Source organism: Alnus glutinosa, chromosome 14, assembly GCF_958979055.1.
Source record: "Alnus glutinosa chromosome 14, dhAlnGlut1.1, whole genome shotgun sequence".
NCBI lineage: Eukaryota > Viridiplantae > Streptophyta > Magnoliopsida > Fagales > Betulaceae > Alnus > Alnus glutinosa.
In genome coordinates, this window is record NC_084899.1 from 3,992,890 (window position 1) to 4,017,906 (window position 25,017).

At 36.3% G+C, this 25,017-nt stretch overlaps 3 protein-coding genes across 4 annotated transcripts; 1 reads left to right on the plus strand and 2 right to left on the minus strand.

The window, feature by feature from the left end:
• On the plus strand, positions 1 to 8,315 carry LOC133857121 (polyprotein of EF-Ts, chloroplastic). Its single transcript, XM_062292252.1, has 5 exons — positions 1 to 176; positions 1,325 to 3,263; positions 5,258 to 5,536; positions 6,204 to 6,912; positions 7,365 to 8,315. The coding sequence occupies exons 2-5, from the start codon at positions 1,394 to 1,396 to the stop codon at positions 8,008 to 8,010; spliced, it is 3,504 nt and encodes a 1,167-aa protein (XP_062148236.1). The 5' UTR covers positions 1 to 176; positions 1,325 to 1,393; the 3' UTR covers positions 8,011 to 8,315.
• Positions 8,316 to 9,351: 1,036 nt separating this feature from the next.
• On the minus strand, positions 9,352 to 14,146 carry LOC133857287 (uncharacterized). 2 transcript variants are annotated; one of them, XM_062292494.1, is made up of 9 exons: positions 13,673 to 14,146; positions 13,481 to 13,534; positions 12,854 to 12,951; positions 12,427 to 12,496; positions 12,034 to 12,082; positions 10,670 to 10,758; positions 10,520 to 10,567; positions 9,954 to 10,013; positions 9,352 to 9,741 (listed from the first exon to the last, which is right to left on the minus strand). In XM_062292494.1, exons 1-9 carry the CDS (start codon positions 13,730 to 13,732, stop codon positions 9,622 to 9,624), a joined length of 648 nt encoding a protein of 215 aa, XP_062148478.1. In that variant the 5' UTR covers positions 13,733 to 14,146; the 3' UTR covers positions 9,352 to 9,621. The 2 variants fall into 2 exon arrangements, with proteins under 2 accessions (XP_062148478.1, XP_062148477.1); XM_062292493.1 differs by having other exon boundaries at positions 13,481 to 13,537; positions 13,673 to 14,139.
• Positions 14,147 to 16,064: 1,918 nt separating this feature from the next.
• On the minus strand, positions 16,065 to 19,908 carry LOC133857072 (auxin-responsive protein IAA27). Its single transcript, XM_062292189.1, has 5 exons — positions 19,180 to 19,908; positions 17,988 to 18,301; positions 17,177 to 17,318; positions 16,589 to 16,650; positions 16,065 to 16,423 (listed from the first exon to the last, which is right to left on the minus strand). Exons 1-5 carry the CDS (start codon positions 19,656 to 19,658, stop codon positions 16,386 to 16,388), a joined length of 1,035 nt encoding a protein of 344 aa, XP_062148173.1. The 5' UTR covers positions 19,659 to 19,908; the 3' UTR covers positions 16,065 to 16,385.
• Between the last annotated feature and the right edge of the window lie 5,109 nt (positions 19,909 to 25,017).

Here is a 25,017-nt window from a genome sequence, read left to right on the forward strand (position 1 = left end):
TAAATCACTGCCATAAAGATAAGGATTTAAAGCCCCACCTTTCATTTCCCTCTCTTCAGTAGTGATGAATTGGCTCTATCACCACCACTGATAACCTCAGACACTCATAGTATATTGGGTTTTTCTTTCTCATTCTCAAGTTCTACTCTGAGTTCTTGGCTCTTGAAGCTGCAAAGGTGTACTACTTTTACTCGTTTGTACAAATGGGTCTTTGATTTTTACGCTGCTTTGTGAATTTGGATGGTTTTTCAGTATTGGGTTGTTGTGAATTCATATGGGTTTTGGTTATTTGCTGCTAGTTTGCAAGCTTTTGCATTGTGCTTCTTTTTTTTTTTTAATTGCGGTTATGATGTCACCTGTTCTTATGGGGTTGTTTCAGCAATTTGTGAATTCTCGTGATGTTTGTTGGACCATTATTCCTCCAGCAGTGACTGGATTGTTGGAGAAAGCTTGGAGGTTGGGATTGTTTGGTTATGAATGGTTTGCCAGTAGTAGTGCACTGGTGGGGAGTTGTGTGAATTGGACCCTGTAGACTCAGGAATGGACAATAGTTTGTGTCCTTTGATTGATTTATGCTTTGAAATGAACATTGGGACGATATTTGAATAATGTCATTCAGTAATGGAAAATTTGCTGACAATTTGAGTCTAATTACCAATTACCAGCTTGCTCTTCTCTCTCTCTCGTGCTTGTGTGCGTGGAGGTGAGGGATTTGAGATAAATTTGAAATTTTCGAGAATACAGGAATTTGGCCTGACTGAACGTTAGCAAATTTGACTGGCTGCCCAAAATTTGGTCATGAAATCAATCAATCTGGGCAATTTGAACCTTGACCAAAATGAAGAGAGGATAAGTTCTCTGTGAACTATTGAGAGGAGAGGATAAGTTCTCTTAAGTGGCGTTTGTATCACTGATTATTCTCATGGGAATATTGATGGAACTCTGCCTTAGTGTTGGTTGCTAAGTTTTGTTGCATTAAATTTCACTACTACAATAGACCACGTCAAGATGTGTAAATTGTACTGTATTGTACATGTTTGCACATTGATAGCATGCAATAACAATTAGCAATCATTTCCTTTTGGCATGCTAAGATTTCTCTGTCTTGTGTTGAACATGAAACTGATTGGCAGAGCAAATTTTTATCATAAAGCTCTGGACCAAAGTTCATGCACTTAATTGCAAATGTTTCTGCCGCACCAAATTAGTGACTTCAATTTTTAAAAAATAGATTAAAGACAGTAGGCATCTTGGTTTATAAGTCACCCTGATGTCATGTCTTTCTCAAGTGTTTATTCATGCACAATTTTTACATATTTTGCAGGAGGAGCTAGGGATGAAGAACTAATTTTAGCTGCAGACTAGTAACTTGACTTTTGTATTTCAAGTCAATATGATGCCTGTAATGCCATGTTCTATAAGCAACGTTTCACTTATTCCTGGAACTGCATTTACAACAAGGAAGAACAATTGTTTGACAAGATTCAGTTTGCCAAGGAAGCCCACAAAAGTTACACGATCCACCCAGAAGTATCTTCTACCTGTGTCAACTTCTATTAAATTGTTCCCTCAATATAGCAGGGGGTGTTCTTTACATCATGTATCTGGAATCCAGAGATTATCAGCCACAGGAACTGACGTGGCAGTGGAGGAACCAGATTCACCCATTGCAGAAAAAGATTCTGGTGGGGCATCGGAAGTTCCATCTGGTGCAGTTGGAAGTGGTGAAAGTTCCTCCAATGAATCAGAAGCCAGTCCTACCCCAACTCAGTCGAGACGTTCGAGACCTGTTAGAAAAAGTGAGATGCCACCTGTAAAGAATGAAGACCTGGTTGCTGGTGCAACTTTTACTGGGAAAGTAAGATCAATCCAGCCATTTGGTGCTTTTGTTGATTTTGGAGCTTTCACCGATGGCCTGGTGCATGTTTCCAGGTTGAGTGATAGCTACGTTAAGGATGTTGGAAGTATTGTTTCTGTTGGGCAAGAGGTGAAGGTGAGATTAGTTGAAGCAAACACCGAAACTGGACGGATTTCTCTCACTATGCGTGAAAGTGACGATAGTAGTAACCTCCGGCAACAGAAAGATGGTCCTGCTAGTGGTGATAAGGCAGGACCTGGCAAAAGGAATGTTTCAAAGCCCGGTCAAAGGAAAGGTGAGGGGAGGAAAAGCACAAAATTTGTGAAGGGGCAGGACCTAGAGGGGACAGTGAAGAATTTAACAAGGTCTGGTGCTTTTATATCTCTTCCTGAGGGGGAAGAAGGGTTCCTGCCCACATCAGAGGAATCTGATGAAGGATTTGGAAACCTTATGGGGAACTCTTCACTACAGGTTGGCCAAGAAGTCAGTGTCCGGGTGTTGCGAATATCGAGAGGGCAGGCAACCTTGACAATGAAGAAAGAAGAAGATGTTGAAAAATTGGACTCACAGCTCAACCAAGGGAGGGTAGTCCATGTTGCAACAAACCCTTTTGTGCTGGCTTTCAATAAGAACAAGGATATATCTACATTTTTGGATGAGAGGCAGAAATTAGAGAAAGAAGCTAAAAAACCAGCAATAACAAAGACTTCAGAAGAATTAGAAGAAAAAGTCAACCAAAGTAAAACTGGGTCTGATGAAGTGCAGGACCAAGCAGCAGGCAGCTATGAGAGGACAGTCAGTGTCCCTTCTACATTAGATGAAACAGTTGAAGATAATGAAGCTTCTTCAGAGGAGGCAGGTGTGGGAGCCAGTGCATTAGATGATGCCTCAACAAATATTGTGGACAATGAAGAGGACCCAGCCTCTAGCTCAACACAAAGTGTTGACACCATAGATAAAGAAGCAGATGTGAGTATATCTATTTTGGCTCCTGAAGAGAGTATATCTATTTCCAGTGGGATGAATGAAGAAGCTTCCCTGACAGATGGTGCGGAAAGTGATGGAAAATCTGATTTGTTAGGTGAAATAAATGATGAAGCTTCTTCAAAGGAGGTGGATTTGGTAGCCAGCACGTTAGATGATGCATCAACCAATGTTGCAGATGATGAAAAGGACCAAGAAAGCACTATCTCTAGCTTAATACCAAGTGTGGATGGTGCTGTTCAAACTGTGGAGGAAGAAGCAGAGGTAAGTTCCGAAATCCATAAAGGACCTAGTGCAGAGAATGAACCTCCATCTGATGCGCCAACTGAAGATAACGAAGTGGAACCCAACCCTGATAAAAATGGCAGCATAACCAGCTCAGATTTACAACCAGATGCTCCTTCGGCTCAGGAAACTAAAGGTTCGTGCCTTCTTTTCCTCTTATGTTTTTCTTTTTTAAGTTCTTGTATTTTGGGAATGGTGAATTACAGTTTGCCCTTCAAACTACAACCTCAATTGCGCTTTCATCTCCAAACTAGGACTTATTATAACTAGAACTTACAAACTATCAAAAAAGTTTCAAGTTACCCTCGTATCAGATTTGGCCTTTAGTTTTTTATGGAAAACATCACACATGACTAGCACATTCACTGGAGCTATTTATGTTGCCCAAATTACCCCCATTTTGGAGGTTTCAATTACAAAATTTTCATCACACAGGGGCTTCAAAACGATGAAAAAAGAAATAGAGGAAAAAGGGGTGGCACCACCATTTTGTCAGTGTGGATGGCCGAGCGACCCCCTACCAGAACAGATAGGTGCCTGCGCGGTCAACCCCCTACTATAACACATGCGTCATCTTTTCTTTTTTATCGCTATTACTAAAACGGTGCATTTCCACATAAATGGGGGCCCATTTGTCACTCCGAAATATCTTACACGCACGTGCTAATCTCATGTGACATTTTTATCCAAAATAACGGCCAAAGCTGACACAAAGGGTAACTCAAAACATTTTGGTAGTTTATAGGTCAAAGTTATAGTGAATAGTAGTTTTGAGGTGTAAGTACAATTTTTATATGTAAGTTAAGTCCAGATTTTATAAATAACAGCGTAAGGCGCCCCTAGTACACGGAGTGAACAAGAAGCAAATGCCTCAACACCGACCCGACCCAAACAACAACCCACAAAACAAACCAACCCCTACGCCCCTAAGGCTCACAACCCACAAGCTTATTCTCCTGAATATGCACCTCATTAGGGTGGTAGTTTTATTTTATTTTTTTGGTGGGGGGTGGAATGTAATTCACAACTGGGGGAAATTTTGAAAATAACTCCTTGTCCAAAATGGTTACTTGAAACCTAACTTTATCAATTCCTGTAAACAGTGTAGAATCATTCAACAAGAAACACTATCTTCCAATGAATTTACACAAAATGAAATCAAGAGCTGAAAGTTTGTCTTGTGATATGTAATTAATATTTTTAATATTAGAAAGATTATTTTTAAGATACATAGTAAGGAGTGAACTAGTAATTGATGAGACACATATCCTATTGCTCATGCTGCAATATTCTTACTATGCAATCCTGTTACTGCATTTGATACTAATGATGGATTGGTAAGAATTAGGGATAATTACAGTTACCCCCCACCAACTACCACTTATTTGTAGATTGCCCCCACAAACTACCACTCGTGACACTTGACCTCCTTCAACTATCTTGGCAAAAAAAGCCCTTCTCTTAATCGAGCGCATTAAATCTAACCAAAAAAAAAAGCACACGTGACATGCATGTGCTCATTTTTCACCTGAAATAACAAAAATGCCCTTCAAATTAAATAAAAATAAAAAACATAAAAACAATATAATTTTATTAAAAACATAAACCACAGAAGAGGGGTGGTTTGTACTTGGGGATAAATCGGCCATCCTCAACTATGTTTTGCAGGTGGTCATCCCCAAGGGTGGCTAACCACCCCTTTTTTCTTTTTCTTTTTTTGGAATGTTTGACTTTGAGATTCCTTTTTCTTTTTTTTTTTGTTCTTTATTTTTCACTTGGAGGGTATTTAAGTAAATTTATTTTCTCAATTTAGAATTTTGTCATTTCACGTTGAAAAATGAAAGGTGCGTGTTACATGTTCAATTTTTTGCCAACGATTGGTAGTTGAAGGAGGTCATATGTTACGAGTGGCAGTTCATGGAGGCAATTTGTAAATGAGTGATAGTTGGTGGAGATAAGTGTAACTATCGCTAAGAATTATCCGTAGATTTAGGTCCTTCAACTTTCTGTTTATTGAAACAGTTCGTGTCATGTTTGTTTGCCAACTATTGCAACTCTCAAGTTCTTTTTTATTTTTATTTTTCTGTTTTTTGGGTGGATATATATTTAAATTGTCAATTCCATGTACAGATGGAGAGGAAAATGATGGAAGTTCTGATCCATCTGGAAAGTTAGCTGATGATCAAGTGCTCTCTTCAGAAAGTCAGGCCATTGAAGAAGTTGTAGAGAACCTTGCTGAAAATACCAAGGATGATATGCACATACAAATTCCTGCAGCAGAGAGTGAAATTCCTTCGGCCTTTCATGTTGAAGATGAGAAGGTGGGAGCTGCCCCTGAGAAAAATGGTGCTGTCACTAATTCAAATGGACAAACTGGCAGTCCTTTACCTAAGGAAAGCACAACTAAAGGTTTTTACCCTCTCCATTTTGCTTGTTCTTTTTGCTTGCCATGATGCCTTTCAGAGTGTTTTTTTTTTAATCAAATCCAAAGTAAACAATGAAATCTATGAAGAGAAACACATAAGTTCATGTGATGATATGAGTCATTATGACCCATTAGTTGATTACTATCATAAGTGTGGGGTTGACAGACAGTTCTAACGCATGGCCATGCAATAAATGAAGAAATGCTTGGTGTGGCGAGGTGGGTAGTCTAAGTTTGCATTTACGTATACACATAATAAATATTGACATAGAAATGCACAAATATATGTTAATGCATGTGAAATATAGAATCTAATGACACTAATAGCTGCTGCAATTGTGATTGGTACTGATCTTATTGCTCTATAATCTTTTTAATTTCATTGGATTATCTATTGTGCACAATAATTTATAGCTGATACGGAGTTATTATTGCCATTCCCAAGGGGGATATTTTAGACCTGAAATAAGGATGGACCAACTCTTGGATACATGCTCTTTTGGATAATCAAAAACTTTAGGCCTTAGCAAAATGAGGAATGATGTCATCAATAAGAATTTAACTAGACATTCAATTCACGTATCAGTAGCAATCTTTTGCTGGTTAGTTGTCTCCTCCTCTATTAACATCTAAATTATATATGGATCACAGGTGCTATATCACCCGCTCTTGTTAAGCATCTGCGTGAAGAAACAGGAGCTGGGATGATGGATTGCAAGAAAGCTCTCTCAGAGACTGGAGGGGACATTGTCAAAGCTCAGGAGTTCCTTAGAAAGAAAGGCTTAGCAAGTGCTGAAAAGAGAGCTAGCAGAGCAACTGCTGAAGGAAGGATAGGTTCGTATATTCATGATAGCAGGATTGGTGTCTTAGTAGAGGTGAACTGTGAGACAGATTTTGTCTCCCGTGGTGACATTTTTAAGGAGCTGGTAGATGATCTAGCCATGCAAGTGGCTGCATGTCCTCAAGTAAAGTATCTCGTTACAGAAGATGTTCCAGAAGAAATTGTGAAGAAGGAAAGAGAGATTGAGATGCAGAAGGAAGATCTTTTGTCAAAACCAGAGCAAATCAGATTGAAGATTGTTGAAGGGCGAATCAGGAAGAGGCTCGAGGAGCTGGCATTGCTTGAGCAGCCATACATCAAGAATGATAAAATGGTGGTAAAGGACTGGGTGATGCAGACAATTGCAACCATAGGAGAAAATATAAAAGTGAATAGGTTCGTGCGGTACAATCTTGGAGAGGGCTTGGAGAAGAAAAGCCAGGATTTTGCTGCAGAAGTGGCAGCCCAAACAGCAGCAAAAGCGGTGCCAGCAGAAAAAGATCAGCCTGCTGCATTAGAAGCCAAGGAAAATGTTCAGACGTAAGTGACTGCTTTCTTTGAATTATGACTTAACTATTACATCACAGTGTTTCACTGCAGGGGGGTGGATTGAGATAAAATATTATGAAAGTTTTGAGACAAAACAAGGAACAGCACAAAGAAGTTGATGTTTTATGAATAGTACATTGGTAGTACTTTGGCACAAGACAAGCACGGTAACAGCAAAGTAATTCTTGAATGTGGGTTCTTGCCCAGTGAGTCAGTAAATGTGTGAAAAATTATCTGGAGTGACAATTTTTTTTTTTATTATTATTTTTCTCCTTGTATTTCATATTTTTACATGTTTATTTTCAAAGGATATTCATAGCTTAACTGCCCAACTAATCCAACAAATATATATATAGAAAGATTCTTTTCACACAAAGTTCTTCGAAAAAGAAGGCATACATTTTCTTACAGATGTTATGTGCTGAACTTCCTATTAATTGCAGGCCACCAACAGTAGCAGTCTCTGCCGCATTGGTTAAACAACTACGCGAAGAAACTGGAGCAGGGATGATGGACTGCAAGAAAGCCCTTTCTGAAACTGGAGGGGATCTTGAGAAAGCGCAGGAGTACCTTAGAAAGAAGGGTCTTTCAACTGCTGACAAGAAATCCAGCCGACTTGCAGCTGAAGGCCGAATTGGGTCCTACATTCATGACTCCCGCATAGGAGTGCTAATTGAAGTAAACTGTGAGACTGACTTTGTTGGTCGAAGTGAAAAATTCAAGGAGTTGGTTGATGATCTGGCAATGCAAGTTGTGGCCTGCCCACAGGTGCAATTCGTATCGATTGAGGATGTTCCTGAGAGCATTGTGAGCAAGGAAAAAGAGCTTGAGATGCAGAGAGAGGACCTCTTATCGAAACCCGAGAACATTAGAGAGAGAATTGTTGAGGGGAGGATCTCAAAGAGGCTTGGAGAGCTTGCTCTTCTAGAGCAGCCTTTCATTAAGGATGACAGTATTTTGGTGAAGGACTTGGTGAAGCAAAGTGTAGCTGCCATTGGGGAAAACATAAAAGTCAGGAGGTTTGTCCGGTTCACGCTTGGGGATGCCATTGAAAATGCAGAGACAGGAACTGAAGCATTTGATGAATAGAAACACAATCCTTTTCAGCATGAAGCATATCTGAGGAAGCCCGTGGAACATAGGGAGGTAGCAACTACAGAGATATGGATGAGACTAATTCTAGATGAGAGTATTCTGATTGTTTTTGTTCTGGTTTAATAAAGTCTACATATGCAGCAGGCAACAATTTGTGTTAAATGTCAGTAAAGCTCTTTCGGCATCAATATTTTTGAGATGAGGAGAGGAGTCTCTCTTAACTTTTTCTCCAGCATGAAAGCTGAATATACAATTCTGTAGAGGCATTTTTGAATTATTATATATTTGTTAAATCCAAACTGACCTAATTTTCTGTGACAATTGCAAAAAGAGAGTAAGCATATGGAATTAGAAAACGTTGTAATATAAAGTTGACATGACAACTATCACATTAGCGAATAAGCACTTGAAAGTGTAAAAGAAAAAGTTTGTATAGCATTTTTCGCTGAATAAACCATTCATTAAGGGTCCGTTTGGGTTTGTAATTTTAAAAAGTGCGATTTTAAAAAAAATTATTTTTAAAAACACAGTTAAGCATTTGGTAAAATTACAGTTTAATCTTTAAAATCGCAAATTAACCTTTAAAATTTAGCATTTTTAAAAAAGCATCATATTACTTGTGATTTGAAAAAGTAAATTTTTTGTTTTTTCAAATCGCAATTTTTAAAAACGCAATCTCCAAACGATTTATATTCTGTGATTTGATTTAAAATCATACTTATTATTTACGGAATCGCAATTTCAAATGCACCCTAAGGTCAAGAAGGAAACTTGGGCCCCGATCCATCTCCCTTGTCAGACAGAGCACCCTCGTTTTCTTGTACAAAAGCTAAGAGATCTTATCATGTTTAATATTAGCTCTCGTTTTCAAGATTGCCCATTACAATGCATTTGGTTATATAGTAGAATAAGTTATAATAACTATACCCGACCGCAGAAGCTTCCTGTGGAATTTCAGATAAAATGCAGGACACCAAGCTATGGTCTAAAACGAGGTTTTTTTTTTTTTTTTTTTTTTCTGCAAAATTGTTTCCTTGGCACATCAAGATCACAATGCAAGTTCAATAGGACCAGCAATTAGGGCTTTTACTGAAGCATGTACAGTTTTTGTAAACCTGCTTCCTAAGATGACAACCAGTATCAATCAAAGCAAACAAGACCATTTGAAAGGAGAAAAATCTGAATACATGAGTGGCAAACTTCTTCCCTTTTTTTTCCTAATTGAATAACAAAATGGTTATAGGGGAAAATCTTTCCTACTCCTGATCCGAAGGAAAGGAGTGAACGATCCTATAAACGAAAATGAGTTGGGTTCTCCAACAATAAATCCAAAACAAACTAAAACCATGAGAAAATAATTACAAATGATAGGAAATTGGTCAAACAAGTAACCCAGTCCTTTCAAGGGGCCGCACGAAGCGGTTGCAAAAGTAAAAGGGGCGCAAATTAAGACAAGCCTATCTGAATCCCCACTTGGAAACAACAACAATAACTAGGAGGAAGCTAAAGCAGTAGAAACATTGTTAGAGTCTGATGTTATGTGCAGAAGAAGCACTGTAAGTACATTCTTTCACTATGATAACCCATGCATGATTTGATGTGAAGCTAGATGTCCTTTCCTTCCTTTCCTTGATTACCTTTTGGCACAAATCGCCAGAGGTCCACAGCAATGTCCACTTCCTTTTTCTTGTGAAATTTGTATAGTTGCGGGACATCGAATCGAAGCTGACAAAGAAAACGTGGCATAAAATATCACTTCCACAACCCAATCATTCTTACCCATCAAGACAGACATGAAACAGCATAAAATTCAGGAATCAATTGTAGAAGACAGAATGTCAAAACATAATAAGGTCATATACAATTGGCAACATCTTAAAGGAAACTACACCAGGGTATTTACTGAAGAAGAAAAAAAAAAAGTTATCTTGACCCACCTCACATAAAACCTCAGCACTACTAGCATTGAAGTCTCGCAAGGCGGCCCTTTTGATATGCTGCAATGATGAAAGAAGAATGACGGCACGACATAGTGCGAGACCCACAGTCCAAATCAACTCATAGAATAATTCTAGGCAGTGATGATGCGTTGCTTGAGGTGCAGAATGTATTTTTGCAGTTTGAGGTGCAATTTAAGTAGTTCTGTTCTAAAAGAGCTAGATGCAGATTGCAAGCTGTACATCAGTTACAAGTAAAAACATATATTTAAAGAAAATGGCCAACTATATAGTATAATTCTTTATTCTGAACCATCCTTTCCTATATAATGGCCGACTATAAAGTATACACATGCTAGCATCTTAAAATAGTCTCACTCCTCCAAGTATCTGATACAGGAAATGATTGTCTAGTAGTACAATAAATCAATTAGTTACATTACTATCTTTAAACAAATAACTAGTGTGATGTAAGAGATGATAACAAAGCACAATCAAATCATGCCATCTTGGAAGTGATAATGAGTGTCAATACAGATAGCTATAATTTCAAAGGAATTACTTACATCTCTTGTTGAGGTCTTATGCAAGGAATAAACTGCTTGAGAAGCAATCTGACAGAACAAGCAATATATGGAACTTATATTTATTAGAAAGGGTAATATTGCTAGATGCATTTAAAACATCAAAGATAAGAGATTATTCCCCATATTTACCTTCAAAGCCACAAAGAGGAAATCCATGTCAGCGCCCTTCTTCCGGGTTCCAAATGGAGGATTCATTACAACAGTATCAACAATTTGACCTAAGAACGTGATCCAGAAAATTAGAGGAAGAACCCTGAAGGGTGAATTACATTCCACCCCCCCACCAAAAAAAAAAAAAAAATTACCACTCTAATTGTACTTGCACCTCAAAACTACGATTCACTATAACTTGGACCTATAAACTACCAACATGGTTCTTATCAAAAAAAAGAAAATTAGAGGAAGAAAAATTAGTCACAAAGTGAACATCAAATGTCTGGTGAAAATTTAATATCAAACTCAAACTCAAAATTAAATTATTTTTTCATCGTTGATTCCATACAAATAACTTACAAATCAAATGCTCAGAAGTTGTCTACAGCCACACCGTAAGAGATTATCCAACAATTAAACTAGTGTTCAAATCACCTGGCTCACTAGTTTGTTAACTTTTTTATTTACACAAAGCCCACCATCCCAACGCCAACCCTCCTTCCCCTTAGGCCAAAAAAAGAAAAGAAAAGAAAAAAGAACACAGAAAAGAGAGAAATACACCAAAACTAGCTGTTCTGTACATCACATGACAAATAACTCCAAATTCAAAGAACCTAGGGATACAAGAAATTATCAGAGAGCAATTGGAATTGAAGTCCCTGCCATCCATGCTTCTGATGAGCATGAAAACCAGTCTCCATACATCCCCCTTCCCGAACTCATTTCTAGAGAACAACCAATGCAAGGTGCAACTGATATGGACCAACACTACTCTGTTAAAAGTTTTATGCTATCCCCCAAACTAGTTCATCAAAATTTCTCAAGGTAGATGATTAAAATAAAAGTGACAAGTTCCTTCTACTTGAATTCATGAAATTTTACACAGAATCCAAAGAAACCCCTTTGTAGAGTTAAAGCACTATAACATGAAGGCACTCTAGGTAATCAAAAACCATTTAGTAACAAACCCACAAGACTTGAAACTATGTAGAATAGCTGTTTCCAACAAAAATTAACGCTAACTTACCAATAAAAAAAAGAGTTAATGCTAACTTAATTGACAAAAAAAAAAAGGCCATATTTTAAATGTTGCATCCTGAAGGACAGGAGTAATATGTTTGGATTCCTGGAATTCTATGGACTTTTAAGTGTCAACCATATCATTTCGCCCTGATTTTCTGATGAAAGAGTCAATTACAATATTCTGCTTCAAGAATACAGACAAAGAGGGGCGTCTTTCACTTTTAATAAATTATTATTAATAAAAAAAATATTTTAAAAAAAAAGAAAAAAAAAAAAAAAGACAAAGAGGGCTGGGGTTTGAGCTTGCAAATTGTTACCTCTCCATCCTAAGTTCTGGATGTCAGACTGAATAAAATTTATGTCCAACTGCATGTTCAAGAGATTAAGAAAGCAACAATGCGTTAGTTGAATAAAAAAAAAATCTAATTATTGAACACATAATCTCATCAATAGGCACTTACAACATAAATCAAAGAGGGCATATATACATAGAGATAGAGAGAAAACAACACATGGCTTAAACCATTTTCATTCACAATATTCATATTGAGAAGAAGAAGAAAACAAATTAATAAATAAACAATCACAGAAATAACTTTGGGTTGAACATTTTCCATCCGTGCATCTCCTATTCTATAAAATAACAAAACATAACAAGACAACAAAATTTATGAATATTACAACCTATCAAATCAAGAAAACAACCATACCTCAAGATCCTCTGCATTGAGTGATGCTATTTCAAGAGATTGTGAATCGATGTCGATGCCAATAACATGTCTATTCAATATAAACAAAGTCAACAGCAGTACAAATTTATAGAAATGGGAAAACTATAACCCTGAAGTCCTAAAAACATTTGCTAATTTTTAATAATGTTCAATTCTTTCCTATGATTTCTAATTTGGTTCAAGTTAAGGGGATTATGAAGACAACCAGAAGGAGATTTCATAGAACACATGGCCCGAGATATTATAGAGAGAGAGAGAGAGAGATGATTAAAAAAAAAAGATGAGTACAACCAACTCTAAAAATAGTTGAGATATAACATGCATTCGTTAAACCTCTGCTAAAACTTAGCAACCAAAATGAATATGAGAAAGCAGAAACGAAAAGAAGGGAAAAGACGCTACTTACTCTGCACCCAAAAGAGCTGCTGCAGCACCTAATGTACCACAGCCACAGCCAAGATCAGCCACTACCTTGTTGCTCACATCTCCAAATGAATTCTCGGCCTGATAATTGATATACTTTCATCATGTTACCCGCCAAAACAAAAGAAATAAACAACACAAAAAATAAAACAACAATGTCGAATCATAATTTTAAATTCTACAACAATCATCGGAAAGAGTAGCTTTTGGCATTACACGAAAATTACCAGCCGCATTGGGTTCAAAATATTATCACCGTAACATTTTCAACCTTAAAAAAGCGACACTTAAGCGGCTTTCAGAATTGAAAATAAGCAATAGAAATTCAAGCTACCATCAAAAACTAACACTTACAGCACCCCTTTTTTTTACAGTTTCAACGTCAAAATTTGAAAGTTACATGTAACTTTTGCTAATAGATTGTAAAATAGCTTTAGCTCATTATTGACAAAGACCCAGATCAGCAAACGAACAAAATGAATCGATAGAAGCAGAGCTTGAAGCAAAAAGCGAGAGAGAGAGATTGAGAGAGGAATAACAAGCTAAATGTCGTTTTTTTATAAGAGCTATAATAAAAAAGAGGAGGGGAGAGAGGGAGAGAGAAAGATACAGTGAAGAGCATGCGAGAGGCAATGTGGGGTCCAGTTGGGTATTGCTCCAGCTCCTTCTGAAGCAGCGAAATTCACACAGAATCATCAGGAAGTGATCCAGAAACTGCTATATATGCTGAAAACTCTATTGGTGTTTCTGAGAGAGAGAGAGAGAGAGAGAGAGAGAGAGAGAGAGAGAGAGAGAGAGAGACCTTTGGGTTGGAGAACTGTTGAAGATCACCAAGGAGGCCTTCTAGTTGCTTCAGCTTCATCTTTCGCGTGGAGAAGAATCCTCGGACGAAACACACAAACAGAGGCACAAGCGGAGAAAGAGAGAGAATTGTGGAATAGATTTTATTTAAGAAAAAAAAAAAAAAAACCCTAATTAATTAATTGACGGTCAAGATTGCATTTTTACAGAATATGGACAAAATAAACGTAATTTCTATTTTCTACCACATATGAATCTTCTTCTTAACTCTCTCTTTCTCCTACCTCCATCACCATCTCCATTGTGTCACGCAGTTTTTCAGAACATCTCGTGTCCGCACATCATCCAACACCACACCACACCACACGGTGTCGTTTGTTCTGCAAATTCTCACGGAACTTCTTTACCAATTCTTCTCCAGTAGATTCCTTATCAGTAATTGAATTGCCGGTCTGCTCCAAAATACTTGGGAAGACATCTTTTAACCGTAAAGTCCAAATTTTTCTACATAAAATTTGAGCCAAATTTCAACATATATTTGGACTTATATCTTCCCTTTTATCCCCAAATGTCACGTGATTTTGATGTAATGATAATTAATGGTAAATTAAAAAAAAAAAAAAAAAAAAAAAAAAAAAAAATCATGCCATCTTACACAAAACGAGTTTTTTTTTTTTTTTTTTTTTTTTTTTTTTTTTTTTTTTTATTTTAAATAAGAAAAGAGTACAAACAAAATTATAAAAGGCATTACATATTACAATTGTGGATCCTTTCTACTGCAGAGGGAAAGATCGACCAAGGAAAAATATTAGTGAGAATGCTATTAGAAAATCTGGTTGAACTAGCCCATCGAGTTAAATTATCAGCGTAGAGATTTGCACTTATATGAACCTTGGAATTTGAGTAGGTCTGAAAGGAAATAAGCACTCCAAAGATATTTGAGACGAACGAAGCGATCTTCTAATCTATAATCAAGTTATTGTGCTAAAGGATGAGGATCACTGTCAAGGAGTTTCTTTCCAAGATAACATTGTTGATTTAGTGATCACATGCTGTAAATACGATTAGCGGAGTTGCCAAGGCTTCTCCAATGTATCCCTAAAGGGTAGCTCAATTGATTGGACACTACGCCTCATGAAGTGGAGATGGAAGACCATGGTACTAGCAAAACACTTCTATAATCCTTCGAAGCTAACTAGGTTTGAAATGAGATAAGCACTCTAAAGATATCTACGACAAACAAAGCAATCTTCCAATTTATAATCAGGCTATTATGCTAAAGGGTGAGGATCACTGTCAGTGGAGTCTTCTTCTAAGATAACATTTTGTTGATATGGTAATCACAGATTGTAGACACGGCTAGCAAAGCTGTCAAGGCTTCTTTCAACATTTAAAATATTGATTAAATAATTAAATTTATTTATTTCTATCATCTTAACCTTTTCAGATAAATGGTAATTTAACAAATCGGACCTAACATGTAAAGTAACTCGGCTAGTTGGCAAGTAAAATATTCCACAAATATATTTTTCATTTCATTGTGGTGGAGAAGGGTTAAGAAAGCCTTCAGCCCACCAGGGTGAGTCCAAGAACGAGTGGAACTAGTCCTTCATGCACCAAAGGCCCCAAGAAGTCCAATCAATCATGGCCCAACATCCCCATCTAAGAGTTGCCTCGAAAGCTTAAAGGGAAAATAAAAAAATCGTTTTCCCAAAGGTGCTTGTAGAGAATAGAGACGATTTTGTAATGTTTTGATTGAGCATGACTCGTTACCAAAAATATATTGCAAAGCAGTTTTTGGGCGACAAAACAAGTCCCATCAAGCTTTTTGTAATGAGTAATATCATCCATCACATTTTTCCTACCAATTATTTCATAAAGTTAATGACAACTATCATGTAATATTGATACGATAGCTTCAATCAATCATTAAATTATTATTATTCTTTAACGAGAATTAGTCTAAGGATTGATTTCAATTATCACGTCAGCATTATAAAATAAAAATATATATATTCTATCATTACTCTTACTCTTTTGTAATTATCGGTAACCGGAGAAAAGGGTTACAAGCGAGAGTATTTATCGAGGCAAAATGGGTAAGTAGAATCGATTTTTGTTTAGGCTAACTAGAGTGCTAAGAGCCTAGGGGTTTATTAGAATGATTTATTTTGTCTTTTGTTTTTTGTTCTAAAGAACATTGACAAGCCAAAATACAAAATGTAACATCATAACACTTTTTCAAACAAAAAAATACCCTTCAAAATACATTAACAGATATTATTTTCTCCGCGATGGAGTGCACTAGTAGTCAAACAAGCATTTCAACAGCGTCGCGTGTGCGTTTGTGCACACACATGTGAGAGAGAGAGAGAGGGAGGGGGAGGGGGTGATTCTACAGCAAGCAAACCATTTACATAATACTGTAAGCTTAACAACCAGCAATCAGAATCGGATTACATCACAGAAAGAGAGAGAGAGAGGAGAGGGGGGAACCTAAGAAACATGGGGACCATCTAGGATGATATATCTTACCTACTACATTGTTTTTTCATTACATCAAATCTTCAACATTTAGAACCATACATAGAAAGGAAACAGCGGGGCCGATTTTGAGGCCCATTCATGGCTTTCAGCATTTAGATAGAAACCACATCCATTATCATTATGCTTAATTAGACTATCATATCCATCCATTGCGCTAGTGTTGTGCCCTAGTTACGGTTTTTGCACTTTTCCATTGCCCTTGGGGCTGCAAAAGGCAGATAGAAAAAGAATAAAACGGACTGCTGAATCCAGAAAATGAGAAATGCTACAATTTTCTCTACATAAAAATGTCATGAAATGTGAGATATGTGTACAAGAACTTATCATATCATAACAGATCTGCACAAACTACATAATTAGTAGCACATACCTAGCCCAATGGCATCCGAACTCTTCATAATCCTCATCCTCTTACATGAGTCGGTGAACATCCTGCAAAAAAACGACTTCGTTTGTTAATGCTTTTGATAAGGTATTTTTTGTTTGAAAAAGTTTGATAATATAACATCAAAATGAAAGTAGTTTCGATTGTTTTGTGATTTTAATTTGGTGAGACAAGGTAATCTTCAACAGTTTCCCAAGCCATCTCAAATATTAATGGGGTCAAATGCCCGTTAATGTAGGAATTGATAATGTGAAAGGGAATATCCTAAACTCAATTTTCTGAAGCAAAGTAAAATCGATAAAAAAAGAAAAAGAAAAAAAGAAGTAACATAATGCCTAGAAAGATGTCCAGAGACCAAGTTGCTAATTCCATGGTCTGGATGCAGGAGCCTCCTCTGTTTACTAAATATGATGCATCGAGATACTTCTGTAATTCTTTGATCTGTATATGCTATTCTCTAAAGTACGAAAATAAGATTAAAAATTTTGAGCACCATTGCATTCATCTAACATGGGCATCTCTGTGGGTTCGGTCAGAAATTCAGAAAAGTTTTGAGTCAATAACAATACTTACTCCCAGGGAACATCACCAACTAGCATCCAATCACCATCCTTGTCTTCATAGGTGAGTACATATTCAGAACCATGGAGGAGATCCATTAAACGGCTCTCGCTCAATCCATCTCTGCTTGGAACTCCATGAGAGCCACACTGACCTGAACCAGTCAGGCAAAAAAAACCTTTTTTAACTCACTTCAAACATAAAAAACACGTGCGTATGCATATGTCGTCATCCAGATTTGGTGTTATATGATTTCATGTGTATTCAGGCGCCTGAAATGTTTATGTATGATATCATTATATTTGTAAAAGAATTCCCCAATTGCTACCTGATGCAATGGCCAGATCACAAAGCTGGTTTCTTAGCTAACTTCTTAGATTTCAAGTTATGCCAACCAACCAATTCCCACTAATTTTCCAAAAATAGAGGAAAGCTATTCAAATGATGTCATCAGTAAGTTATAGTAGACCATCACAACATCACACAAAAATTGATTTGTTCTATCATGTTCCTAATGCGAAATTTATCGATTGTGCTTTTGGTGGCTTTCAATAAGAGTATCAATTATATACCACTGGCTAGTTTGGTCAAATGCTATTTAAAATACACTTCCCTCCCTTGGGGTACCATATGACATTTTCAAGATACTCTAATTGCTTCCCACTTACTGCCCCCTTCCAAGATTCTGCTTAGAAGAAGATGCTAACATCGATAAAAGCTCGTATAGATTTTTCTTACAACTCAAACAACAGGCACCTTTAAAATTCTGTAACCAGCAAAAACAACTTTTAGGATCACTAGAACCTTTGCAAAGAGAAATTACCAATTGTAAAGCAGCTGAACATCTTTTCCAATGCTGAAGAGAGTTCCATGTAGCTGCCATAGGTTTTGAGATCAATCTTCCTCAGGTATGGAGCACCATCCATGCTGACCTTGACATAAAGACACCCAGATCCCAACTTGCCCTCTGCGTCATCGTCACTCTTTGTAGGATGAGAAGCCATTGAATTCTTCCGGAAAGAGCGAATTGGTGGCCATCCCAACTTGCCCTCTGCATCATCGTCACTCTTTGGAGGATGAGAAGCCATTGAATTCTTCCGGAAAGAGCGAATTGGTGGCCATCCCACAACCTGTGCCCTGTCACATGCAAAACACACACCAAAAGAAATAAGTACTTATTCTGAAATTCTTAAAACGTAGCCTTTATCAACTTCTTAGGCAGTGCAAGAGAGATTTTAAAATGAACAGAAATATTCAATCTCCTCTGTGAAGGGCCAGAGAATAGAAATCCAAAGTAATAAGACTTAGCTAGTGGATTGCAGACAAATCTCTCCATAATCCAAAATTAAAGGCATGGCAAAATTTCATTACTTTGTCTTTAAGAGAAAGTGTGAAACGGAAGTACTGGGAGACGGTTCTCTTGAAAACAATCTTACGCAACAAGCAAAGACATCCAAAGAAAAGTGTTAAATATATTGGAGAAGTTCAATTTGGAAACATGTACAACATACAAGCATAAAACAACAGAACTGTCTAATAAAGAAAGAAAGCTAAAAAAGTCGAGACACGCTTGGAAAATTCTCCTAGTCTCAGTTTCGTAACTGACCAGAAGTTAGCTCAAATTTCAGAACATAAGAAAACAAAGATTTCCACCAATTTTCTCCAACTTCAAGTAATTAATCTCATCGAGTTTACTTTCTTCTTTCTTTTACTTCCTTTTTTTTTTTCTTTTTTTTTCCTTGTCAGGACTAACTGAAAGAAGACAATAAATATGAAAAATACCAAATTATAAACAAAACAAACATCAACAAATATTCAGAGCAGAGCACATCAAGACAATCAGCAAGTAAAATCTATAAATATTCCAACAAGAAAAATCGACAAGACGAAAATGAAAAATGAAATTTTCAGCTACCACAGTAACTTTTTTCATCAATGATTTTCTCTAAAAGAAAAAACGGAAAAGAGAGACACAGACAGAGGCAGAGAAAGGAAACTAAGAGAGAGACAATTACTTTGCCGCAGGAGCAGAGAGCTGAGGCTTCTTCTCCTGCAACGGCTTAGGCGACTGAGGACCAACAGCATTACCATCTTTCAAAACCGGACCACCCACACCCGTATTCTGATTGTTAACCTCCGACCCACTTCCAAGACCACCCTTCCCCACACTATTACTACCTCTGGGAGAGAACAAGTTCCCACCTTTACCCAACTCAGCTTCAGATCCACCACTCCCAGAGAAAACCCACTTCCCAGAGCTTCCATCAATGGCGTCGGAGAAGCCCCTCTTGGCCCCAGACGACACTCCCAACATGCTCTTCACCACCCCAAGCGGGTACCCGTTATCTCTCTCCGGTGACTCGGACCCAGGCAAGCCAAGCCTCAGCTCAGTGGCTTTAAGGTTCAAGCCCCCGCTTTTCCTCTCAGAGCCTTCCATTGAAGGAGGAGGAGGCTCCGATAAGCCTATGTAATCATGCTCCAAAGACACAGACATCAAAGCTTCACCAGCCCAAACCTTAAATAAATCACAGTAATAACACCCACAGAAGCAGAAAATGCCTTTTAAACAAGAAGAACAAGAGCAAGAAGAAGCTGTTTACAGCAAGGACTAAGTGACAATCAAGTAGATGAAGAAAGAGAAGCTTCTTTCGGCTTTTCCCACTCTCTCTCTCTCTCTCTCTGCACTGTGAAGCCTGTAAAACTTAGAAATGGAAAGAGATTGAATAATATTTGTGAACAATGAAATGAGAGAGAGATTGTATAAAGAGAGAAAAAAAAAAATGGAACTGTTTCGCTTTCTTTTTCTTTTCTTTTTTGGAATTTATTAAATGTGTTTGCTTCTTTTTACTTTTTAGGATTTTTTTTTATTTATTTTTTAAATTTCTATGAACCTTTTTGTGGGCAACCACTCCGACAATTCACAGAAAGTTCCCCCGGCGAACTTTCCAATTATACCCTTTCTTTAATCCAAAAAAGAAATTTACTTTTTTTTAAAAAAAAAAAAAAAAAAACATTTTGTTTTCTGAATGGTGCTAAAGTGCGCCGGGAAGTGCACAGAATCGCAGAAAGGGATAGGACGGGCCGTGTGGCTGTGGAATTGCCAAAATCGCTCGTACTTTTAAGCGGGCTAGGGGCAGAGGATCGCTACGAGCAGGGAATGGAGGAGATTTTTTGGCGGACATGGTGTTTGGATACTCGGAAAAGTTTGCCTAGAAAGTGAGGGAATATTGAGAAAGCTGACACGGCGAGAAGACAACGCATTGTTGGCCTCGGATCGTAAGCCTATCCGCCAAAACCCCCCCAAAAAAATAAAAAAATAAATAAAAAAATAAAAAAAAGAAAGAAAGAAAGAAAGAAAAAGAACTGAAAAAGAAAAACGGCAGTTTGAGGAACTGAAAAGAGAGCTTTCTGTGGGTGAAAGAGAACTGACACTGTCTCTGTGTGTGTGTGTCATCTCTGCGCTCGTACGAGCTGTATGTTTTTTTTGGATTTTCCCGGAAAATTTGGTATTATTTGATTTGTTAATTTCGGGGGTGGGAAAATTTGCTGGATTTCCTTTTTCTTTTTTTGTCCTTAAGCAAACCGATGAGTTTATTTTTTCATAGTTTTTTTTTTTTTTTTTTTTTTTAATCCTTTACTGGATTTTCCAGGGTATTTACGACTAGCCAATGTTGAGCTAAATTTTAGTTATTTTTTTATTCTAATTATCCATTTTTAAAAAAATACCAGACATTACAATATTATGCTACATTATTTATATATCTTAAAAGATACGTTAATATTAACTTTATGTACATCATTAAATATATAATTTTTAAATTCTACTGTGAAATTAATACAATCAATTTCATTTAAAAAAAAAAATCATATTTCTAATTTTTGTGATACATAGATTAGATTTCAAAACGCGTTAAGCCCATATTTATGGTGCGTTTAGGATTGCAATTTCGTAGAGAAAAAGTGCGATTTTAAATCAAACCGCAGAAAATGAACCGTTTGAAAACTGCGTTTTTAAAAAATTGTGAACCGTTTGAAAACTGCGTTTTCAAAACGTAGAAAATTGCTTATTCAAATCGCAGGCAATAGGGTGCATTTTTGAAAACGCAATATTTTAAAGAATAATGATTCAATGCCACCTAAATATACAACTTTTCACCACCTTGCATATGTGGCAAGGTGGTTTCCCACTACTTTTTGAGTTTTTTTATTTTTTAAAAATAAATTAAAGTGGGGGACCACCTTGCCACATAAACAAGGTGGTGAAAAGTTATATATTTAGGTGGTAGTGAATCATTACTCTATTTTAAAAGGCTAACCTGCGATTTTAAAAGCCAAACTGCGATTTTGTCAAACACTTAACTGCGTTTTTAAAAATTAATTTTTTAAATTGCACTTTTTGAAATCGCAAACCCAAACATAACCTTAAATGAGTAGTAAATCAAGAATCCACTTTTCAATTATGTTGGTTGGAATTTGATATCGCATGGAGGTTACTTGCTATACAGGGTGGAGTTAACTTCTTTCTTTAAAAGAATTCGAAAAAAAAAAAAAAAAAAAAAAAAAAAAAAACCAATTATTACACGAAATTTTTGTAAAAGAAAATTAAAAATTCAAAAATTGATCATAGTAATTTTTGACATAATCTGCAAACATGATACGAATTAAACATGAAATTAACATGTTACAATTAAGAGGTTAAATAGGTTAGGTTAGGGTTAACCTATATAGCCTTATGAGCATGTCTCGACACAATCTAAACTCAACACGTGAAATTTTAGGCCAATAATTTTTGTCACAACTCGCAAACCCGACACAAACAAATATGAAATTAACAAATCATGATTGAATGACTAAACACATTTAATTAAAATGAGGCAGATTAAAATTAATTAGATCATGTAAAGAATTGGTTTGTGTAAGGAAATCAATTTATAAAACTATTTGTAGTATTATTCATTATAAGTCTTGGTGGCTACGATAGTGTACCAGGCTATAGGTCCCATTATACGTTACAAACTTAGTGCAAGGTTAGGATATATGGCTTTGTTTGTTAAGAAAACAATTCCCCCCCTTTTTTTTTTCTCTTTTTAAAATAAAAAACAGAGTTAAAATATAAGATAATCACAAACATTCAAAATCATTTTTACTTTAATTACATCAATTTATTTTTATTTTTTTAAAAAATAAATTAACTATTGAGGGCATGCTTATTGTGTTCCGATGTTTCTTTGGATTTCTTTGGAGACTCATTGGCCAATTTGGCCCAGAATTCAGACTAGAGACAAGGGTATTTAGGACCATCACAAGGTAAACTTTCATCATATATATATATATATATATATATATATATATATATATATATATATATATATATATATATTAAAGTAAAAAGAGCCTATATATCAGATGTCTTTTGTCCAAACATTTTACTGTGGCCATTCAGAAAAATTGAATAGGGATTGAAATAACAAAATATCTATAAAAAATAAATATAAATAAAAAAAAACGGGGCCTTCAATTAGGGGAGTGATTATTACACTCACAGTGAACAACATGTGCACAACACTAAGACACAATGGAGTGGGGTCTAATGTGTAGGCTCCACTTCATTGTGTCTTGTTGTTGTGCACTTGTTGTGCACTGTGAGTATTTTTATCATTTTCCCTTCAATTAACGACCTGCCTTCGACACGGTTTCGAGTCTTTTGACCCGTGCGAGTTGGCTTCCAACATCAAGCAAAGGCGGGTTTGGGCGCGATTTATAGTTTCTAATAAAAATAGGAGGCGATAACGAATGTGTTTTTTATATTTTTGATGATTTCCGACTTATCCATCTATTTTTAATATTTAAAAAAATAATAATTGCAAAACAATGTCATCTTGGGTTTTAATATTTTAATTGTGGATATTTTTTTTAAGATAAATCGGTATTGTTTTGAAACTATATATATATATATATACATTCATCGTTTTAAAAGGTAAAAACCCTATTAGCCTGTTCACTCAACGCTTGTGCCTTTCGTTCAGATCGTTGTCAAATCCATCATCTTCCACAAGTTTCCAATCTACCCATCTCCCTTTCCTTTCTCTTGTCGCTCTTCACACCCACCGCAGCCTCCCACTCATCCTCATCAGCTTCTCTTGTTTGGTTCTAGCGTCTCTGCACCCCAATCGAAGAAAGGGAGGAGAGGGGAGAGAAGAACGAGGATCCCGTCAAATTAATATGTGAAAATTTACTGTTTAAATACACCTGTTAAAAATAATAGCACATAATTACCATTTTAGACAAACATTCCCACATTTTACCCAAAAAATTAAATATAATAATATCACATTATATTAAAAAAAAAAAAAAAAAAAGTCCACGCAAATAGATGGGTTGGTGGGAGACAAAACGGCGTTATGTTGTGGAGTGGACGGCATTACAAACAACCGGAAACCTTTTTTATCAGGTGCTTCTTCTCTCGCGCATTAAATATATTATTATTCCTCAATTCTTTATTAATTTATTCCATGATATTTTGCCGGAAAAGTCAAGGCCCCACTACAAGATAATTGCATTATTTGCGTGGTTTTCCACCGTCGGATGAAAGTTTTTGCATTGATCAAAAAAATGGGTAGATTACATAGGGTGGGTATTATTTTTAATTTATGAGTATGTCGGGGGGTCTGCGGCTATAATTAATCAAAGGGACTTTAAAAACATTCTTTACACTAAGCTCACCTAATATTGCTGTGGAATTGGCATATGTGCCCTAAATATGTGACAATCGTGTATATATATGCAGACTTTCTTGAACGTCACAAACTTGGTAAAATTTTGGTCAAGATATGTTAACCTTTTTGTTTTTGTCACTGCTTAGACTCGATCAATAGTCTTTACTTTTGACTAAAATATTTTTTTTTTTTTGACTATTATAATCTCAATCTTTGAGCCATGTTTGTTTGGTGTGATTTTGTTGTCGGTTCGTTACAGGATTGTTTTACGTGATTTACAAATTCGATACGAATTTAATATAAAATTAACTAGTTAGGATTTAAGGGTGTGACCTATTTAATTAAAATGGTTGAATTAAAATTAACCTATATAATTTTATATTTATGTCTCGACACGATCCAAATCCGATACAAAAACACAAATCGACCGCTACCATTAATTGCTCCAAAAGCCATGCTAAACCTTTCAAAACCCTTTTGTTTTTTGTTCATCGTGTTCAACATTTCTATCTCATTAATCCTTAATTAATAATATGACCTATTTAAAATTTGGACAAAACCTAATAACCATATTATTGAAAGTAGAAACTTAAAGACTAAATTCAAATTAGATAAAAAATCTATAGGGTAAATATGATTTTTTTTCTTCTAATAATAAATATAACAATACTCTACTGATTATTAAGGTAGACATGGTAACTATTAAAAACCATAAAATAAAATTCATTTTTTTTTTTTTAACAAGATGTAAATAAAAAAAAGAAAAGAAAGTAAAAATGGGTGCAAATTGGTAAATTGATGTAAGCAAACCAACACAGAAACTTTTCTAGTTTGCAATTACTTCCATAATTAGAGAGGCTGAACAAAATGATGAGAACAGAGGAGGAGAATCTCCAAGGAGGGCCCCAGAAAATAAACAGAGCCCCCAGTGCCAAATTCTTGCCTGGTGTTGGTGGCCCCCAAAAGGCAGTAACTAGTAGTAGTGTTTTATCGAGCAGTGGTTCAAAAGAGAGTGTGGAAGGCACTCCCCAGCCACCCCACTTTCTTTCTAGCTTCTTCTTCTTCTTCACCTTCCCATCACCAATCACCAATCACCATGGGAGCTAATCCTTCACACTTCACACTTCACTCTCATCT

Bases quoted from the DNA above. Each gene is read 5' to 3' on its own strand.
- LOC133857121 (XM_062292252.1), top strand. From the start codon at position 1,394: ATGATGCCTGTAATGCCATGTTCTATAAGCAACGTTTCACTTATTCCT. The intron at 3,264-5,257 runs GTTCGTGCCTTC...TTCCATGTACAG, and splicing joins TTCGGCTCAGGAAACTAAAG to ATGGAGAGGAAAATGATGGA. The intron at 6,913-7,364 runs GTAAGTGACTGC...TATTAATTGCAG, and splicing joins GCCAAGGAAAATGTTCAGAC to GCCACCAACAGTAGCAGTCT.
- LOC133857287 (XM_062292493.1), bottom strand. From the start codon at position 13,732: ATGAAGCTGAAGCAACTAGAAGGCCTCCTTGGTGATCTTCAACAGTTC. The intron at 12,083-12,426 runs GTATGGTTGTTT...TTGAACATGCAG, and splicing joins TCAATGCAGAGGATCTTGAG to TTGGACATAAATTTTATTCA. The intron at 9,742-9,953 runs GTGGGTCAAGAT...TTTCTTTGTCAG, and splicing joins GTGCTGAGGTTTTATGTGAG to CTTCGATTCGATGTCCCGCA.
- LOC133857072 (XM_062292189.1), bottom strand. From the start codon at position 19,658: ATGTCTGTGTCTTTGGAGCATGATTACATAGGCTTATCGGAGCCTCCT. The intron at 17,319-17,987 runs GTAATTTCTCTT...TGACTGGTTCAG, and splicing joins GTTCAGCTGCTTTACAATTG to GTCAGTGTGGCTCTCATGGA. The intron at 16,424-16,588 runs GTATGTGCTACT...TGCCTTTTGCAG, and splicing joins TTCGGATGCCATTGGGCTAG to CCCCAAGGGCAATGGAAAAG.